At 43.8% G+C, this 21,990-nt stretch overlaps 1 protein-coding gene across 1 annotated transcript in view; it reads left to right on the plus strand.

The window, feature by feature from the left end:
- LOC311135819 (contactin-associated protein-like 4) overlaps positions 1–14,016 on the plus strand; it is a gene marked incomplete at both ends in the record, with an annotated part of 230,799 nt that extends 216,783 nt beyond the window's left edge. Inside the window, 4 exons of the mRNA XM_084169857.1 lie at positions 2,216–2,455; positions 9,776–10,000; positions 13,667–13,800; positions 13,993–14,016. Of these exons, the coding sequence (XP_084025983.1) occupies positions 2,216–2,455; positions 9,776–10,000; positions 13,667–13,800; positions 13,993–14,016 (623 nt within the window). The remainder of the gene's footprint in view (positions 1–2,215; positions 2,456–9,775; positions 10,001–13,666; positions 13,801–13,992) is intronic.
- Positions 14,017–21,990: the final 7,974 nt, after the last annotated feature.

Genomic DNA, 21,990 nt, shown 5'->3' on the forward strand with positions numbered 1-21,990 from the left:
TGTGAGTGTGTGTTCAGTCTTCGGTCTGTTGCGTGTAGAATATCCTAGCCTATTCATTGATGATAGATAGGCATAGCTTTACTGAAGTTGCGAGACATTGCAAGCCAAGAAATTGTGAAATACAGCATTCCATTGCAAGATACAGCTTTTAATTTCGAAAGATAGGCATAGTGCACGGTTTTAACTCTGTCTGCCTGATGGCCGACCTGCCTATACTGTGCCCCTCCCCTCTCTCTCCATCCCTCGCTAGCTCGCTATGAAAGATGTGAGTGTTTGTGTTCTCTTAAGTACAGCAACTAATCAGTCTCCTTCGTTTCAAAAATACAGAATATTAGGAGTCTATTCCTTGCGGAATATGTGTTTTTTTTCTACTAAATGTCTTGGTAAGTCACGGTATTTAACAAACTTTAAATTACTTTTTGTTATCAGAGAGTGGTCTGCGCGCATCCCTACTGGTGACTGAGATGGCCATGGCATATGGTTTACATTGTTTTCATGCTCATCATACCAGTCAGTGACTACTCGAGCCCTGCGGATGGGGGCATTGTCATCCTATAGGGGCATAGCCATTTTAGCCAAAATAATGGCCAAAATAATGCATTTTAATACATGGCCCTAAGCATTATGGGATGTTAATTGCTTATTAACTCAGAAATCACACCTGTGTGGAAGCACCTGCTTTCAATATACTTTGTATACCTCATTTACTCAAGTGTTTCTATTATTTTGGCAGTTACCTGTATGTTGCTTGTTTGATGATACTGTGGCTTTCAAGTGTACCTTACAAAGTATTCAACTCACTTTATGTTGTAGGATTACTGAAATATGTACTTTTCAATGCACAAATGTTATACTGTAATATATTTTCAGAAATCATTATGTTAAGAGACTGGGATCTCGCTGGGGCTGCTAGTTTAGAACTGACCTGTATTTGGTTTAAACACATTGACTGCCCCCTGAGGTTCCTACTGACATATTTTCCTGTTAAGTGTTTTATTCTCTGACAGCTTTCCTCTCCACCCCCCCCCCCCCCCCCCCCCCCCCCACACACACACACACACTATCTCTCTCTCTCACACTCTCTCTCTCTCTGACAGCTTTCCTCTCCTTTTCCTGCTCCAGTGGTCCAAGCGGAGCGGCATCTCCGCTACTCAGGGATTTGCCTCGGCTCACCGTTCCACTCCACCGGAATCATGAGCTCATTCTGATGCACAATTACCCAAACATGATTATATCCCACCGGGCAGTTACCCAAAGTCCGCTCTGCGATGACTAAATGACAGTTTATTCCAACTCAACAGTTACTACTGTAGCATAAGAGTATTCAATAATATTTGATTTGACACATACCTAAGAAACACTTGAACAATGTAGTACACCTGCCAGGCCATCATTGTAAATAAGAATTTGTTCTTAATTGACTCACCTGGATAAATAAAGTTGTTTTTATTGTAGGGTTGTTTTGCTTAAAAAAAATGGTTTTCAGTTGCAGCATCAGTTAGTCTACAATGACAAAGTGACATTTTATTCAACGGTTCCTAAAAGGAAAGATTTCTTACATTACATTTGACTAAAGATTTGACAGCCTGCCTAAGAAATGATTCAACAGACAGAGCCAGAGCCTTGCTTTGCAGGGGGAGAGGCTCATTGATTCTTTGTTGTGAAAAGCCCTGCCTGAACTCCAAGAACAATCTGAACTGCCAGCTCTGAAGTATGCTCTGAAGTATGGGAGGATGCCAGAGAAGAGAAAGGGAACAAAAGAAGGAGAGAGGGAGGTTAGCAGCCAGAGCAGCGGCAACAGACAGACAGCTGATAAAAGTCAGCTCTCTGAATGCGTTTTCCACCCACAACTTTGTTTTCATCGCCCTGTCATCGTTTAAATGGATTTTGTTATTTTCAAAAAGTGTTGACAAAGTTATGCTCTCGGGAGCGGCGGGCGGCCGGGCGGCCGGGTGACGTGTCAAATAGCTCTGGTACGTGCCCCGTCACACAGAATAAGATGAAATAGAGAGAGGAAGTAGCATAAATAAAATGGGAACAAAGCGGTTGACAGCTCTGCTTTCTGTGTTGGCAGGAGGTACAGAAGTTTGTACAGCCAACCTTACTGCAGTATACACTGCACATACACTATAAGAGATCTTACTTATCCACTACCCTTGGAATTTCAGATAGAGAAACAGGAACAATGCATTTTTACTGTGTGCTGTGTTGACAGGTGGCACAGCCTCCAGAATGAAAGGCTTCCTGGGGTGTATCCGCTCGCTGCAGCTGAACGGGAGGACTCTGGACCTGGAGGAGAGGGCTAGGATCACGCCCGGGGTGAGGCCGGGCTGCCCGGGACACTGCAGCAGCTACGGGCAGCTGTGCCAGAACCAGGGGAGGTGCGTGGAGAGGTACAACGGCTTCTCCTGCGACTGTGGCCTCTCCGCCTACGCAGGCACCTTCTGCCAGAGAGGTAAATAGACCATGAGCATCACATCGACCTTTAAGCTCTGAGGTTCTGGTGATCATCTCATCAGCTATGTCAGAGGATGTGGCGTTCATGTTGATGCACTCAACACAACACCGGAGGACATATTCATATGTTATTACACTACAATCTATTCTAAACCATCTCCATATCGATGGTTACAGTATATAACAATATTAAACTAATAAGGTTTAGCCTACTGTTTTTAATTCCTTTATTGTAAGGCTAACAGATACGGTTATAGCTAAATTTTTTGTAGTCATAGTAGCTTCCTACCAAGGAGTGAACATTTAATTTAACCATTTTTTTGACAGGGAGTCAATGCTGAGACCAAGGTCTCTTTTCCAGATGTGCCCTGTATAGCACCACAATACACATCAAAATACAATAAACACGTTAAACTACACATTCATATGCACAACAAAATACACGTTATTATACACAACAATACACAAAAAGCAAAACACAATCATAAAAAACACACATTCTTCAATAAAAAGGTCCCGTAACAACTGTCTGAAATGCCCTAGAGGCACCAATTCCTTCCAGAACAGCCATTTAAAATGTTTTGCATATTAAACGATGACGATCAAAAGGTCAAGAATCCATATTATTTCAGAGGACCCTCTTAGCGAACTTGAGTTCAAACACGACTTCACATACACTTACCAGCGTTAGCTACATCAAGAGCCTAATAATATAGGAGGGTATTCTGTAAACCCTTTTGATGTCAGCAGGTCAACTGTATGACGCAGGCTGGCGGATTGGACGTGTTCAATAATTAATAAGAATGACTTGGACCACTTCCTGGTAGAACCATCAGCGGTCAGTAGCCATGGTGGCGGTGCTGACTGACACAGTAGATGCGGTAAAGAAGTAAACGGAACGCAGACGTTCCATTGACCAGATTGCCGCACATTCAATCAACAAATCTCTTCTAACAAAGTCGATATTCGTAAAATCCTTATCGATATTCGTAAAATCCAAGTCATTCTTATTGATTTATGTATTGTAACAGGCCCACAATGCGGTTACTTACACTACATAGCCAGAAGTATGTGGACACCTGCTCATCGAACATCTCATTCCAAAATCATGGCCATTAATCTGGAGTTGGTCCCCCCTTTGCTGCTATTACAGCCTCCACTCTTCTTGGAAGGCTTTCCACTAGATGTTAGAACATTGCTGTGGGGACTTGCTTCCATTCAGCTACTGATGTTGGGCGATTAGGCCTGGTTCAAAGTCGGCGTTCCAATTCATCCCAAAGGTGTTCGATGGGGTTGTGGTCAGGGGTTTGTGCAGGCCAGTCAAGTTCTTCCACGCCGATCTTCACAAACCATTTCTGTATGGACCTGCTTTGTGCACGGGTTCATTGTCATGCCGAAACAGGAAAGGGCCATCCCCAAACTGTTGCCACAAAGTTGGAAGCACAGAATTGTCTAGAATGTCATTGTATGCTGTAGCGTTAAGATTTCGTTTCACTGGAACTAAGGAGCCTGAACCATGAAATACTGTCCCAGGACATTATTCCTCCTCCACCAAACTTTACAGTTGGCACTATGCATTGTCTCCCGAGTGGTGCAGTGGTCTAAGGCACTGCATTGCAGTGCTAGCTGTGCCACTAGAGATCCTGGTTCGAATCCAGGCTCTGTCATAGCCGGCCGCGACCGGGAGACCCATGGGGCGGCGCACAATTGGCCCAGCGTTGTCCAGGGTAGGGGAGGGAATGGCCGGCAGGGATATAGCTTAGTTGGTAGAGCATGGCGTTTGCAACGCCAGGGTTGTGGGTTCAATTCCCATGTGGGGCCAGTATGAAAAAAATAATAAAAACAATGTATGCACTCACTAACTGTAAGTCGCTCTGGATAAGAGCGTCAACTAAAATGTAAATGTAATGCATTGTGGCAGATAGTGTTCTCCTGGCATCCGCCAAACCCAGATTGGTCTGTCGGACTGCCAGATGGCGAAGCGCGATTCATCACTCCAGAGAACTCGTTTCCACTGCTCCAGAATCCAATGGCGGTGAGCTTTACACCACTCCATCCGACACTTGGCATTGCGCATAGTGATCTTAGGCTTGTGTGTGGCTGCTCGGCCATGGAAACCCATTTCATGAAGCTCCCGACGAACAATTATTGTGCTGACGTTGCTTCCAGAGGCAGTTTGGAACTCGGTAGTGAGTGTTGCAACCGAGGACAGACGATTTTTACGCACTACACGATTCAGCACTCGGCGGTCCCGTTCTGTGAGTTTGTGTGGCCGACCACTCCGCGGCTGAGCCGTTGTTGCTCCTAGACGTTTCCAATTCACAATAACAGCACTTACAGTTGACCTGGGCAGCTCTAGCAGGGCAGAAATCTGATGAACTGACTTGTTGGAAAGGTGGCGTCCTATGATGATGCCATGTTGAAAGTCACTGAGCTCTTCAGTAAGGGCCATTCTACTGCCAATGTTTGTTTATGGAGATTGCATGGCTGTGTGCTCGATTTCATACACCTGTCAGCAATGGGTGTGGCTGAACTAGCCGAATCCACTCATTTGAAGGGGTGTCCACACACTTTTAGCCATGTAGTGTAAGTCCGATTTGGATATATTTGGCTGTTTTTCGCTACATAGCATGTAGAAGTTGTCCCTTTTCCAGGTTTAGAAGAAGTGACTGCTGAATGCTAACACCCGTTCGTATAAACTGGTTAGCATAGCTAGCATACAGAAATCATTGATGGTAGTCAAAGTCGTTTTTAACTATAATTCAGTTGATTGGTAATGATGACATGAACATGTGTTGGGGTTGACATCCATGCAAGCATTATACTCTGATTTCTACCTAAACAGTGTGTGAAATACACATATAAACAAAGCCTAAATGTAAGCAGATTTTGCTGGGGGCAATTGGGAGATTAATGATCTTTCCCTCATGGCCCTTTCCCCAACACGTTTCGATGGCAATTCCAAATTTTGGGGTCGAGTTCCATTGACCTCTTTCACACAACACTTGAAGACTGTTCTTAATTAGTCTTCTTGTTATAGATGCTTTACTCCTCTTGTCAGTTAAAGAGGGTATAGTTATATTCCACAGTCTACCTCTTGTCAGTTAAAGAGGGTAATGTTCTGTAAGTAACAAGGTCATAATGGTGTTAATTATGTCAGTAAGGAGAACATTTTATATAAGAACAAAGGCGTAGGTTGTTAAGTAAATTGACGTTTTAAATACATGTTCAAAACTCTGCATTGGCATAATAATAGTTAACGCAAGGACAGAATGTTAAGAGTTTACAGAATCTTTGTAAGGAATACATAGCAAAGTGAAAGACTGTTCCATCACAATACCATTGATTGCTATTTGATTTGTTTTAGTAAGATCCCCATTAGCTGACACCAATGGCGGCAGCTAGTCTTACTGGGGTCCGACATATAACGAAAAAGACATTACAGAGGAAAGACTTTACAATTTACATACATTTTAAAACATTAACATGTAGTGTGTGTGTGCATCTATCAGTTACACATACATGTCAGTATATACACACAACAGGTAGGTCACATGGGGGAGAGGCTTTGTGCCGTGAGGTGTTGCTTTATTTGTTTTCAAAACCAGGTTTGCGGTTCACTTGCGCTATATAAGATGAATGGGGGTTCCATGCACTCATGGCTGTATAATACTGTACATTTCCTTTGAATTTGTTCTGGACCTGGATACTGTGAAAAGACCCCTGGTGGCATGTCTGGTGGGGTAAGTGTGTGTGTCAGTGCTGTGTGTAAGTTGACTACGCAAACCATTTGGAATTTCCAGCACATTAATGTTTCTTATGAAAACAAGTGACGCAGTCAGTCTTTCCTCAACTCTTAGCCAAGACAAACTGGCATGCATTGTATTAATATTAGCCCTCTGATTACAATGAAGAGCAAGACGTGCCGCTCTGTTCTGGGCCAGCTGCAGCTTAGCTAGGTCTTTCTTTGCAGCACTTGACCACACAGTATGACTGGACAAAACTCAAGATAAGACAAAACTAGAGACTGCAGGATTTGCTTTATGGAGTTTGGTGTCAAAAAAGCAGAGCGTCTCTTTATTACGGGCAGACCTCTCCCCATCTTTACAACCATTTAATCTATATGTTTTGACCATGGCAGTTTACAATCTAAGGTAACACCAAGTAATTTAGTCTCCTCAACTTGTTCAACCGCCACACCATTCATTACCAGATTCAGCTGAGGTCTAGAACTTAGGGGAGTGATTTGTACCAAATACAATGCTCTTAGTTTTATAGATGTTCAGGACCAGTTTGTTACTGGCCACCCATTCCAAAACAGACTGCACCTCTTTGTTAAGGGTTTCAGTGACTTCATTAGCTGTGGTTGTTGATGTGTATATAGTTGAATCATCAGCATACATGGACCCACATGCTTTGTTTAATGCCAGTGGCAGGTCATCGGTAAAAAAAGAAAAGGGTAGAGGGCCTAGAGAGCTTCCATGTGATACGCTACACTTTACATGTTTGACATTAGAGAAGCTTCCATTAAAGAAATCCCTCTGAGTTCTATTAGATATATAGCTCTGAATCCACGATATGGCAGAGGTTGAAAAGCCATAACACATATGTTTTCTCAAGGTTATGGTCAATAATATCAAAGGCTGCACTGAACTCTAACAGCTCCCACTATCTTATTATTATCAATTTCTTTCAACCAATCATTAGTCATTTGTGTCAGTGCAGTACATGTTGAGTGCCATTCTCTATAAGCATGCTGAAAGTCTGTTGTTAATTTGTTTACAGAGAAGTAGCATTGTATTTGGTAAAACACCATTTTTTCCAACAATTTGCTAAGAGCTGGCAGCAAGCTGATAGGTCTGCTGTTAGAACCAGTAAAGGCCGCTTTACCACTCTTGACTTTGGCTTCCCTCCAGGCCTGAGGACAAAGACTTTCCTCTAGGCTCAGATTAAAGATATGACAGATAGGATAGGCTATAGAGTCAGCTACCATCCTCCGTACCTTTCCATCTAAGTTGTCAATGCCAGGAGGTTTGTCATTATTGATCGGTACAAATATTTTTTCCACCTCTCCCACACTAACTTTACAAAATTCAAACTTGCAATGCTTTGCTTTCATTATTAGTTTTTTTATACATGAGTACAATCGCTCACTGTTCGTTGTTGGCATTTCCTGCCTAAGATTGCCCACTTTGCCAATGAAGTAATCATTAAAATAATTGGCAACATCAAATGGTTTTGTGATGAATAAGCCATCTGATTCAATGAAAGATGGAGTTGAATTTGTCTTTATGCCCATAATTTCATTTAAAGTACTCCAAAGTTTTTTTTACATCATTCTTTAGATCATTGATCTTGGCTTCATAATACAGTTTCTTCTTCTTTTTGTTGAGTTCAATCACATAATTTCTCCATTTGCATTAAGTCAGCCAGTCAGATGTGCAGCCAGACCTTTTAGCTTACTCCTTTTGGCCCGTCTCTTTCAACCATATAGTTTTTCAATTCCTCATCAATCCATGGAGCCTTAACAGTTATAACTGTCAGTTTCTTAACAGGTGCATGTTTATCAATAATTGGAAGAAGCAATTTCATAAATGTATCAAGTGCAGCATCTGGATGCTCCTCATTAATCACATCAGACCAACAAATATTTTTTAACATCATCCACATAAGAGTCACAGCAAAATATGTATATTTTAGGCCCAGCTATAGTTATAGTTATGGCCCAGCTATAGTTATAGTTATGGCCCAGTTATAGTTATAGTTATGGCCCAGCTATAGTTATAGTTATGGCCCAGCTATAGTTATAGTTATGGCCCAGCTATAGTTATAGTTATGGCCCAGCTATAGTTATAGTTATGGCCCAGCTATAGTTATAGTTATGGCCCAGCTATAGTTATAGTTATGGCCCAGCTATAGTTATAGTTATGGCCCAGCTATAGTTATAGTTATGGCCCAGCTATAGTTATAGTTATGGCCCAGCTATAGTTATAGTTATGGCCCAGCTATAGTTATAGTTATGGCCCAGCTATAGTTATAGTTATGGCCCAGCTATAGTTATAGTTATGGCCCAGCTATAGTTATAGTTATAGTTATGGCCCAGCTATAGTTATAGTTATGGCCCAGTTATAGTTATAGTTATGGCCCAGCTATAGTTATAGTTATGGCCCAGCTATAGTTATAGTTATGGCCCAGCTATAGTTATAGTTATGGCCCAGTTATAGTTATAGTTATGGCCCAGCTATAGTTATAGTTATGGCCCAGCTATAGTTATAGTTATGACCCAGCTATAGTTATAGTTATGGCCCAGTTATAGTTATAGTTATGGCCCAGCTATAGTTATAGTTATGGCCCAGCTATAGTTATAGTTATGGCCCAGCTATAGTTATAGTTATGGCCCAGCTATAGTTATAGTTATGGCCCAGCTATAGTTATAGTTATAGTTATGGCCCAGCTATAGTTATAGTTATGGCCCAGCTATAGTTATAGTTATGGCCCAGCTATAGTTATAGTTATGGCCCAGCTATAGTTATAGTTATAGTTATGGCCCAGCTATAGTTATAGTTATAGTTATGGCCCAGCTATAGTTATAGTTATGGCCCAGCTATAGTTATAGTTATGGCCCAGCTATAGTTATAGTTATGGCCCAGCTATAGTTATAGTTATGGCCCAGCTATAGTTATAGTTATGGCCCAGCTATAGTTATAGTTATGTCCCAGCTATAGTTATAGTTATGGCCCAGCTATAGTTATAGTTATGGCCCAGCTATAGTTATAGTTATGGCCCAGCTATAGTTATAGTTATGGCCCAGCTATAGTTATAGTTATGGCCCAGCTATAGTTATAGTTATGGCCCAGCTATAGTTATAGTTATGTCCCAGCTATAGTTATAGTTATGGCCCAGCTATAGTTATAGTTATGTCCCAGCTATAGTTATAGTTATGGCCCAGCTATAGTTATAGTTATGGCCCAGCTATAGTTATAGTTATGGCCCAGCTATAGTTATAGTTATGGCCCAGCTATAGTTATAGTTATGGCCCAGCTATAGTTATAGTTATGGCCCAGCTATAGTTATAGTTATGGCCCAGCTATAGTTATAGTTATGGCCCAGCTATAGTTATAGTTATGGCCCAGCTATAGTTATAGTTATAGTTATGGCCCAGCTATAGTTAAAGTTATGGCCCAGTTATAGTTATAGTTATGGCCCAGCTATAGTTATAGTTATGGCCCAGCTATAGTTATAGTTATATTATATAAATATATATATTATTCTATATACAGAAACCATTGTTCCTCTCTTTTACTTCCCTGTCCTCCAGAGGTCTCGGCTGACTTCAAACCCGGGACATCGGTCCAGTACACATTCAAGGAGCCATATGAGCTGAACAGGAACACCAGCACCCAGTCGTCCTCCATCTACTCTGACCTCAAGCTACGGCGAGAGAACGTGTCGTTCAGCTTCCGTAGCAGCCAGAGCCCAGCACTGCTCCTCTACGTCAGCTCATACTACAGAGAGTACCTGGCTGTGCTGCTCAACAGGAATGGTAAGAGGCGGAGAGATATAAAAATCCAACCTGTGATATTAGTTATGTCATATTACTACATCTAGAAAGGTTATTGACAATGACTGTAAGTGAGAGAGAGAAGGGGTGGGGGGGGGGAGGGCGCATGGTTGGAAACAGCTGCTGAATTGAGCAGGTCCTAATCTCACTGCTAATTTTCCTCCACTAGCAGCTATACCAGATTCATTTGGATGGATTTAAGTCTCCATGTCCCTGTAGACACCAGTTGTTCTAAGAGAGCACAAGCAAGATATCTCAGTAAGAGTAAGAAAGTTCAAAATATGTATTTCTTGCTAGTAAATATAGTCAACATGTCTAAACACAAAGTGCCAGTTTATCAACTTGTCATGCCTCTTTTTGATTTGGATCTTTCTGTTTGTGTTCTGTGTTAGATGTTGTGATATTAATGAGGAGTGTTTGAATTTAAAATTAATAAATGATGCCTGGTAGCTAGGCTACTTCTAGTGACTCCAGCTACACAGTACATTCTGTTAGCTACAGCATGTTCAAAAAAGAACTGTAGAAGTTAAAGAAACTCAAAGTGTATTGGGTGTTTAAGAAGTTCGATATTCTCTACTGTATGGGACTTGCAGTAAGACTGCCTCTACATTACCATGTACTGTACTGCAGTAAAGGCTAGTGAGGGAGGGGACGGCTCATTTAATTCCAGCCATTAATATGAGCCGGCCTCCCCTCACCAGCCTCCACTGCTGTGCTGTATGTCTAACGAATATGCAAATTTAGAAAGGTTGGTTCTGAGAATGTTTTCTTAATGGTCCTGAGACGTGTGATGGACTGCCAAGTGCACTACTGTACAGTGTACAGTGTCACCATAGCGATCAAGTCATCCAGTTAGTTACCGCACTTCTTCCTGAACGATCGTTCAATTAGAGCTCAGGGAGCGGTTATTCTCGGAAACCCTGGATGGCTTCTTCTCTGAGCGGTCGGCGACGCCCCTCTGGCAGACAGACTACACTCTGCCCATGTCAATGTGTGACAGTAATTGTGGCCTATCTAATGTGATGGCCCTCTACTTGAATATAGGAATGGGCCCTCTCCACTTATATAACAGTTGTTTCTTTTTCCTATGGCACAAATCATAAAATGTCTCAAATACTCCTGCCCTTACAGTGCCTCAGTAATTGTAGACTTTCTGATATGACGGCCCTCTGCTTTAATCGGAGAATGGGCCCTCTCCCTCATTTATAAAATAGTTGTTTAATTTGTCCTATGGCGCAAATCATTGTAATGTCTATTTAACAGTCTTACCCTCTCAAAGATTATTTTCTTTCCACTGGATGTGTGTAATTAATTCATGTTTAATCTACACTGAACAAACATATAAATGCAACATGCAACAATGTCAATGATTTTTTGGAGTTACAGTTCATATAAGGAAATCAGTCAATTGAAATACATTCATTAGGCCCTAATCTATGGATTTCACATGACTGGGAATACAGCTATGCATCTGTTGGTCACAGATACCTTTTAAAAAAAAGGTAAGGGCGTGGATCAGAAAACCAGTCAGTATCTGGTGTGACCACCATTTGCCTCATGCAGCGCAACACATCTCCTTCACATAGAGTTGATCAGGCTGTTGATTGTTGCCTGTGGAATGTTGTCCCACTCCTCTTCAATGGCTGTGCAAAGTTGCTGGATATTGGCGGGAACTGGAACACGCTGTCGTACACGTCGATCCAGAGCATCCCAAACATGCTCAATGGGTGACATGTCTGGTGACTGTGCAGGCCATGAAAGAACTGGGACATTTTCAACTTCCAGGAATTGTGTACAGATCCTTGCGACATGGGGCCGTGCATTATCATGCTGAAACATGAGGTGATGCGGCGGATGAATGGCACGACAATGGGCCTCAGGATCTCATCACGGTATCAATGTGCATTCAAATTGCCATTGATAAAATACAATTGTGTTTGTTGTCTGTAGCTTATGCCAGCCAATACCATAACCGACCACCACTATGTGGCAATCTGTTAACAACATCAGCAAACCGCTCTGCCATCTGCTCGGTACAGTTGAAACCGGGATTCATCCGTGAAGAGCACACTTCTCCAGTATGCCGGTGGCCATCGAAGGTGAGCATTTGACCACTGAATTCAGTTAAGACGGCGAACTGCAGTCAGGTCAAGACCCTGGTGAGGACGACGAGCACGCGGATGAGCTTCCCTGAGATGGTTTCTGACAGTTCGTGCAGAAATTCTTCAGTCTTTCAAACCCACAGTTTCATCAGCTGTCCGGGTAGCTGGTCTCAGACGATCCCGCAGGTGAAGAAGCCAGATGTGGAGGTCCTGGGCTGGTATGGTTACATGTGGTCTGCGGTTGGGAGGCCGGATTGACGTACTGCCAAATTCTCTAAAACGACATTGGTAGAGACTTATGGTAGAGAAATTAACATTAAATTATCTGGCAACAGCTCTGGTGGACATTCCTGCAGTCAGCATGCCAATTGCACGCTCCCTCAAAACTTGAGACATATGTGGCATTGTGTTGTGTGACAAAACATTTTAGAGTGGCCTTTTATTGTCCCCAGCACAAGGTGCACCTGTGTAATGATCATGCTGTTTAATCAGCTTCTTGATATGCCACACCTGTCAGGTGGATGGATTATCTTGGCAAAGGAGAAATGCTCACTAACAGGGATGTAAACAAATATGTGCACAAAATATAAGGGAAATAAGCTTTTTGTGCATATGGAACATTTCTGGGTCTTTTATTTCAGCTCATGAAACATGATACCAACACTTTACATGTTGCGTTTATATTTTTGTTCAGTATGATATTTGTACCCCCAATCCCTCCATGAAGATTTGTAATTATGTTATTGTAATAATCATGAAGGGCTTTCATGTTGGCTTAAAGATTTTTTTTAAATGGCACCTTTGTATGAAGTGATCATTTGTGTGCAGCAGCATCAGTGAGAATGTGTTTTTTTAAGCGATGTAATACATTTCCAATTTGTCCATTCATCTGAATGTGAATGATTATTTAGGTGCTGACTGACAATACAAACACAACAGTGCATTACTCAGAGCCCCTCAGATAATTAATTCCCTGAAAATTAATTTGATTTATTATCTCTGTTATTGATAGGGAATTAGAGATTAATCCGCTCAGTACAGGGTTTACAAAACTCGGTCCTGGGGACCCCAAGGGGTGCACATTTTGGTTTTTGCCCTAGCACAAAAATGTCTGTTGATTATTATCCACATAATAATTAACATATCCTGTTGCTGCAGGATTATTTTCCTGCTGTAGCAAATTGGCTCAAATTAAGATCCTACATCTGTAAAGCTGTAAAAAATGATATATATATTTGTTGGGTACATCATGAATGCTGCACACATGGTAGTGAGATTGTTCAGTGGCTGTCTGCATTTAAACGATAGTGATATTGTTACATGTCTGTCACTGTCTGCATTTAAATGGTGTTGATTATTGTTAATGTTTCATCTCTATGGGAGTTTCAGATTAACCGTAGTCCTGTACTAAAAGGGTCTTTCGATGGAGAATATCATTTGAGAATGCTTTTCAGTCCAGGAGTCTGTTTAATCTGTTTCTGGACAACTGCCCCAGAATGTCTCTGAAAGTTAGCTGGTATTAAAGTTGTCTCTATATCTCTCAAAGGTTACCTGGATGTTAAATACAAGCTGCAGAACAGTAGAGATGCTGAGGTGTTCAGGACCAGCGTTAGGAACCTGGCCAACGGACAACTTCACAGAGTCTCCATCAGGAGGCTTTCAGAGACTGTCAGTATTCAGGTAACTTATTCTGTCAGTGTTCGGGTAACTTATTCTCTCACCGTTCAGGTAACTTATTCTGTCAGTGTTCGGGTAACTTATTCTCTCACCGTTCAGGTAACTTATTCTCTCACCGTTCAGGTAACTTATTCTGTCACTGTTCAGGTAACTTATTCTCTCACCGTTCAAGTAACTTATTCTCTCAACGTTCAGGTAACTTATTCTCTCACCGTTTAGGTAACTTATTCTGTCACTGTTCAGGTAACTTATTCTGTCACCATTCAGGTAACTTATTCTGTCACCATTCAGGTCAATTATTCTGTCACCGTTCAGGTAACTTATTCTGTCACCATTCAGGTCAATTATTCTGTCACCGTTCAGGTAACTCATTCTGTCACTGTTCAGGTAACTTATTCTGTCACCATTCAGGTAATTTATTCTGTCACCATTCAGGTCAATTATTCTGTCACCCTTCAGGTAACTTATTCTGTCACCGTTCAGGTAACTTATTCTGTCACCGTTCAGGTAACTTATTCTGTCACTATTCAGGTAACTTATTCTCATTCAAAATAAAGTAATGTTCAGCAGTTACCTTGGTGCAGTGGATCTCTTCCTTGGGCACTAGTACCCCTGGGTGTACCTGGTCTATCCACAAGGGGTACTTGGGAAGATTAATAAAAACATAGGCCTAATGATTGGTTGCACATGAGGAGGTACTGCAGGCAGAGAAAAATGTAATTGGGTGTAGCGTAACCTAAAAAGATTGAGAATCACTGCCTTGAATGTCAGCAAGGGGCATTTAAAGACAAGTAGGCCTATATGTAATGTAGCTAACCTGCTGAGCTGTGAATGTAAGTGTATACATGTTAGCAGTGTGGGATCTGTATCATGGTGAGTAAAAGTAATTCAAAAGGAAAATAACATTACCCCCAACAGATTTAAATAAACTGTGAGATGTGATACCACTCGAGGATAGTGGATCAAGAGTGATGCAGGTTTTTTCTATAGTGCAGTTCTACCTCTTGGGACTGTATCTATCATGGAGTCCAAGTTCTTTGCTAACCTCACAGGAGGAGCCAACCCTACAGATGTAAGATCTTAATTTTAGCCAGTTTGCTACATCAGGGAAATAATCCTACAGCAACAGGAAATTATTATTCGGATTATAATTAATATTCATTGATGACAAACTTCAGAAGCCTTTTTAAACCTTAAATGCACTACACGTTTTTCCTGCATTCCAGGAAAGTTCTCCTGCAACATGGTGATCAAATTAAGATCCTACATCTGTATCTATCATCAAGTCCATGCCCTTTGTCAACCTCACAGCAGGACACAAACCCAGGCCTTGCTCCAGAGCTGTACTTATTCAGAATGCATTCCAACTTTCAGCCATTAAGTAGGCACACTCATTCACAATTCAGAGACATTTCAGGCAACATGAATGATTCTAAAGAATAGAAGGACTAGGATAGCAGAGAATAGTAGAGAGAAATCAATAGAAGTTTAAGCGTAATGGATTGAAATCTGTGAGGAGACTGGCAGACGTTTGAACACACATACATTTCAAGAATTGTAACAACAAAGTTGGTCGACATTCTACTTCTCAGCCATTCTTCGACAGACACATTTGGAAAGCAAGTTGCGTTTTTTTACCAAATATAGTAAAAACTATTATTTAGATCATTCTGAATTCCTGTTCAGCATTGCCCTGATGTGATCTGAACCTGCCACTCTAGTTAACATGATATTAACCCCACCACATCACCCATAGCTATTTTTTATTACAGTGTAATGTTCTTAAGTGCTCTGCAATACAAATTCAAAGTCATGGCTTGCTGGGTATTTGCTGAAGCAATCCAGGTAAAGTGTTTTTCGCCAGGGATCAACCTGTATTAACCCTTCTTTGAGGATTTGAACTACAGTACAGCAACCCAACTGTAACGGCAAGGCCATACAAACGCCCATATTTAGACACGCCCAATATGTTGGACTATTGTAATGCACCACCCTTCCATAGTAATCTATAATGGACACACATAAGTGTTTACTTACGATCACCCAACATGTGGGCGGCTTCCCAGACCTGTCCGGCCCTGCGGAACCATTCGTTGACAGCGGGCGTGTCGGTCTGGCTGGGTGTCCAAGGGGCCAGGGCCAGCTGGTACCCCAGGACACATTGGAAGGGAGTGAGCCTCGTGGAGGAGTGAATGAGGGTCCACCTGCCCGTTCATGCGCTCCACCTGCCCATTCAACTGAGGCCTATACCCGGAAGTGAGGCTGGCCATGGCCCCAATCTTCTCCAGGAAAGCCTTCCACACTCAGGAGGTGAATTGGACGCCACGGTGCAAGACGATGTCCTCCGGAAGTTCATAATGCCGGAAGACCTGTTGGAACAGGACCTCAGCGACCTGGAGAGCAGAAGGAAAACCAGTTAGTGGCAAAAAATGGCATGATTTGGAGAACCGTTCTACGACCACCAGGACTGTGGTGAAGCTGTCAGAATGTGGGAGGTCGGTGACAAAGTCTATGGACAGGTGTGACCAAGGTCGCTGAGGCACTGAGAGAGGAACTAGTTTGCCTGCCGTGGTGTCTTTGTTTGGGCACATACGGAACAGGAGTTGATATAACGGGAGACATCAGTAGCCAAGGTGGGCCACCAGTATTTTTGTGAGAGAGAATGTAGGGTGTGCGTCATACTGGAGTGTCCTGCCGTAAGGGTGGTGTGATCAGCAGGTGGTCACGAACCATGGTGGGTACATACACGCGGCAAGCGCTGGGTCCTCCTGAACCGCCAGGCGGATGTTTTCGTCCACATCCCAAACGACAGCTGCCACGATGAGAGACGGAGGCAGGATAGGACCCCCCAGATCCTTCCTTTCTCCGGTATGGTGCAACCTGGAGAGTGCATCGGCTTTCACATTCTGGGATCCTGGGCGGTAGGACAGAATAAACAGAAAGCGAGTAAGAAATTGGGCCCACCTGGCTTGATGAGAGTTCATCCGTTTCGCTGCCCGTATGTGCTCCAAATTCCGGTGGTCAATGAGAATCCGGAATGGATGGACTGCGCCCTCCAGCCAGTGTCTCCATTCCTCCAGAGCGAGGACCACCGCCAACAGCTCCCTGTCTCCAACTCCATAGTTCCTCTCTGCGGGGGTAAGCTTTTTCGAGAAAAAGGCACAGGGATACATTTTCTCTGGCTTACCTTGCCGCTGGGAGAGGACCCCACCCATGCCCTCCTCAGATGCGTCCACCTCCAGGATGAAAGGACGAGCTGGATCTGGGTGTTTTAGAAGGAGCGCTGTGGTAAACCTCTCCTTCAGCCTCTTGAAGGCAGCTTCAGCTTCAGGGTTCCAGGCCAGCTTCTGAGGCCCCCCCCCCTTAAGGAGAGAGGTGAGCGGGGCGGCTATGGAGCTGAAGGACCTGATGAAACGCCGGTAGAAATTTGCGAAGCCCAGGAAGCTCTGTTGGCCCTTGATGGTGAAGATGACTGGCCATGACCTGACGGCATCCATCTTCGCTCTTTCCATGAACACCCCCTGAGGACAGATCCTGTATCCCAGGAAGGAGATGGCCTGTTGGTGGAATTCGCATTTCTCCCCCTTCACCAACAGGCTGTGTTCCCGGAGGCGGAGTAGGACCGCTCTGATGTGCTCCTCGAATGTAGCCGAGTAGATCAGGATATCGTCGTTGTACACCACCACCGGTCTACTCAGCATGTCTCAGAACACGTCATTGACGAAGGACTGGAACACAGAAGGTGCGTTGGCAAGGCCATAGGGCATGACGCAGTATTCATAGTGGCCTGAATTCCGTCTTCCACTCGTCTCCTTCCCGGATTCGGATCAGGTTGTAGGGCACTCCACAGGTCCAACTTGGTAAAGTACCGGGCCCCTCACAGCTGCTCGATGGCCGACGGAACCAGAGGGAGGGGGTACCGGTACTTGATGGTGACTGCGTTCAGCCCCCGGTAGTCAATGCACGGCCTCAGTCCTCCGTCTTTTTTGTGCCGGAGGCAGGAGAGGTAGAGCGTCTGATGAACCCCTGTTTCAGGGTCTCTGTCACATACTTCTCCATTGCCTCAGTCTCCGCTATGGAGAGGGAGTAAATGAGACTCGTCAGGGGGGTGTTGTCCTTCCAGCAGGTCCCAGGGCCTGTGAAGAGGGAGACACTTAGCCTTGGAGGCAGAGAAGACATCGGAGAGATCTGCGTACTCACGTGGAATGTTGGGCTGGAGGGCGCACTCCGGACTCTCCGCTGACGTGGAACAACAAACCACCGGCAGGCAGGTCTGGCATGAGGGGGACCAGGCTGTGATCCTCTTGGTGATCCAATTGATGGTGGGGTTGTGTAGTCTGAGCCAAGGCAATCCCAAGACGATCCGGTGAAGGGGTCAAGTGACTATGTGGAAGGACAGCTCCTCGTGGTGCTCCGGTAGTGTGGGAATGGTGATGGTGATGGGGAGAGTGACGTGCGTAATGGACCCTGATCCAAGTGGTTTATTGTCCAGCGAGGTGACGTGTAGCGGAGAAGGCAGTGGCACGGTGGGAAACCCCCATTCAGGGACCAGCTCCCTATCTATAAGGTTCCCCGCTGATCCGGAATCTATCGCGGAAGGCGAAGAGAAGGAAGAACCATTCACCATTAGGGGAACTAAAAACAATGTTTTTTTTAATCCTTTAAAAAAAAAAACACATTGTAAAGTGGTTATCCCACTGGCTATAAGGTGAATGCACCAATTTGTAAGTCGCTCTGGATAAGAGCGTCTGCTAAATGATGTAAATGTAATATGGAATAAACAAAACGTACAGTCAATAACACAATAGAAAATCTATATACAGTGTGTGCAAATGTCGTAAATTATGGAGGTAAGGCAATAAATAGGCTATAGTGCAAAATAATTACAATTTAGTATTAACACTTGAGTGATAGATGTGCATAAGATGATGTGCAAATAGAGATACTGGGGTGCAAATGAGCAAAATAAATAACAATGTAAATAACAATATGGGGATGAGGTAGTTGGGTGGGCTAATTACAGATGGGCTGTGTACAGGTGCAGTGATCGGTAAGCTGCTCTGACAACTGATGCTTAAAGTTAGTGAGCGAGATAAGTGTCTCCAGCTTCATAGATTTTTGCAGTTCGTTCCAGTCATTTGCAGCAGAAAACTGGAAGGAATGGCGGCCAAAGGAGGTGTTGGCTTTGGGGATGACCAGTGAGATATACCTGCTGGAGCGCATACTACGGGTGGGTGTTGCTATGGTGACCAATGATCTAAGATAAGGCGGGGATTTGCCTAGAAGTGATTTATAGATGACCTGGAGCCAGTGGGTTTGGCGACGAATAAGTAGTGAGGGCAGCCAACGAGAGCGTACAGGTCACAATGGTGGGTAGTATATGGGGCTTTGGTGACACAATGGATGGCACTGTGATAGACTACATCCAATTTGCTGAGTAGAGTGTTGGAAGCTATTTTGTAAATGACATCGCCGAAGTCAAGGATCGGTAGGATAGTCAGTTTTACGAGGGCATGTTTAGCAGCATGAGTGAAGGAGGCTTTGTTTGCGAAATAGTAAGCCTATTCTAGATTTAACTTTGGATTGGAGATGCTTAATGTGAGTCTGGAACGAGAGTTTATGTCTAACCAGACACCTAGGTATTTGTAGTTGTTCACATATTCTAAGTCAGACCCGCCGAGAGTAGTGATTCTAGTTGGGCAGGCTGGTGCCAGCAGCGTTCGATTGAAGAGCATGCATTTAGTTTTACTAGCGTTTAAGAGCAGTTGGAGGCCACGGAAGGAGTGTTGTATGGCATTGAAGCTCGTTTGGAGGTTTGTTAACACAGTGTCCAATGAAGGGCCAGATGTATATAAAATGGTGTCGTCTGCATAGAGGTGGATCTGAGAGTCACCAGCAGCAAGAGCGACATCATTGATATACACAGAGAATAGAGTCGGCCCGAGAATTGAACCCTGTGGCACCCACATAGAGACTGCCAGAGGTCCAGACAACAGGCCCTCTGATTTGACACATTGAACTCTATCTGAGAAGTAGTTGGTGAACCAGGCGAGGCAGTCATTTGAGAAACCAAGGCTATTTAGTCTGCCAATAAGAATGCGGTGATTGACAGAGTCAAAAGCCTTGGCCAGGTCGATGAAGACGGCGGCACAGTACTGTCTTTTATCGATCGCGGTTATTATATCGTTTAGGAACTTGAGCGTGGCTGAGGTGCACCCGTGAACAGCTCGGAAACCAGTTTTCATAGCGGAGAAGGTACGGTGGGATTCGAAATGGTCGGTGATCTGTTTGTTAACTTGGCTTTCAAATACTTTCGAAAGGCAGGGCAGGATGAATATAGGTCTGTAACAGTTTGGATCTAGAGTGTCACCCCCTTTGAAGAGGGGGATGACCGCGGCAGCTTTCCAATCTCTGGGGATCTCAGATGATACGAAAGAGAGGTTGAACAGGCTAGTAATAGGGGTTGCGACAATTTCGGCGGCTAATTTGAGAAAGAAAGTGTCCAGATTGTCTAGCCCATCTGATTTGTAGGGGTCCAGATTAAGCAGCTCTTTCAGGACATCAGCTATCTGAATTTGGGTGAAGGAGAAGCGGGCGGGCATGGGCAAGTTGCAGCAGAGGGTGCAGAGCTGGTGGCCAGGGTAGGGGTAGGCAGGTAGAAAGCATGGCCAGCTGTAGCAAAATGCTTTTTGAAATTCTCGATTATCGTAGATTTATCGGTGGTGACAGTGTTTCCTAGCCTCAAAAGGAAAAGTTGCATATCGCGGGGGCTATTTGATGCTAATGCAGTACGCCACAGGATGTTTTTGTGCTGGTCAAGGGCAGTCAAGTCTGAGGAGAACCAGGGGCTATATCTGTTCTTAGTTCTGAATTTTTTGAATGGGGCATGCTTATTTAAGATGGAGAGGAAAGCACTTTTGAAGAACATCCAGGCATCCTCTACTGACGGAATGAGGTCAATATCCATCCAGGACACCCGGGCCTGGTCAATTAGAAAGGCCTGCTCGCTGAAGTGTTTTAGGGAGCGTTTGACAGTGATGAGGGGTGGTCGTTTGACCGCGGACCCATTACGGATGCAGGCAATGAGGCAGTGATCGCTGAGATCCTGGTTGAAGACAGCGGAGGTGTATTTAGAGGGTAAATTAGTCAGGATGATATCTATGAGGGTGCCCATGTTTACGGATTTAGGGTTGTACCTGGTAGGTTCCTTGATAATTTGTGTGAGATTGAGGGCATCTAGTTTAGATTGTAGGACGGCCGGGGTGTTAAGCATATCCCAGTTTAGGTCACCAAGCAGTACGAACTCTGAGGATAGATGGGGGGCAAGCAATTCACATATGGTGTCCAGGGCACAACTGGGGGCTGAGGGGGGTCTGTAGCAAGTGGCAACAGTAAGAGACTTATTTCTGGAAAGGTGGATTTTTAGAAGTTGAAGCTCAAACTGTTTGGGCACAAACCTGGATAGTATGATAGAGCTCTGCAGGCTATCTCTACAGTAGGTTGCAACTCCGACCCCTTTGGCAGTTCTATCTAGACGGAAAATGTTGTAGTTCGGAATGGACATTTCTGAATTTTTGGTGGCCTTCCTAAGCCAAGATTCAGACACTGCTAGAACATCAGGGTTGGCAGAGTGTGCTAAAGCAGTGAATAACTCAAACTTGGGGAGGAGACTTCTGATGTTAACATGCAAGAAACCAAGGCTTTTACGGTTACAGAAGTCAACAAATGATAGCGCCTGGGGAGTAGGAGTGATACTGGGGGCTACAGGGCCTGGGTTAATCTCTACATCACCAGAGGAACAGAGGAGGAATAGAATAAGGATACAGCTAAAGGCTTTATGAACTGGTCTTCCAGTGCGTTGGGTACAGAGAATAAAAGGGGCAGATTTCTGGGCGTTGTAGAATAGATTCAGGGCATTATGTACAGACAAGGATATGGAAGGATATGAGTACAGTGGAGGTACACCTAAGCATTGGGTAACTATGAAAGAGATAGCATCACTGGAGGTACCGATTGAGCCGGTCTCCGCGTGTATGGGGGGTGGGACATATCTTTACTTTTACTAAAGTATGACAATTTAGTACCTTTTCCACCACTGCGCACACTTTTTTTTATAGACTAACGGAGTGTAAACTATAAAAAGAAAGAAAGAAAGTTGCACATTCTAATTATGCTCCCAAACGTTTAATGGAC

The sequence above is a fragment of the Coregonus lavaretus genome (genome assembly GCF_964263955.1).
Source record: "Coregonus lavaretus genome assembly, chromosome: 10".
NCBI classification, from domain to species: domain Eukaryota; kingdom Metazoa; phylum Chordata; class Actinopteri; order Salmoniformes; family Salmonidae; genus Coregonus; species Coregonus lavaretus.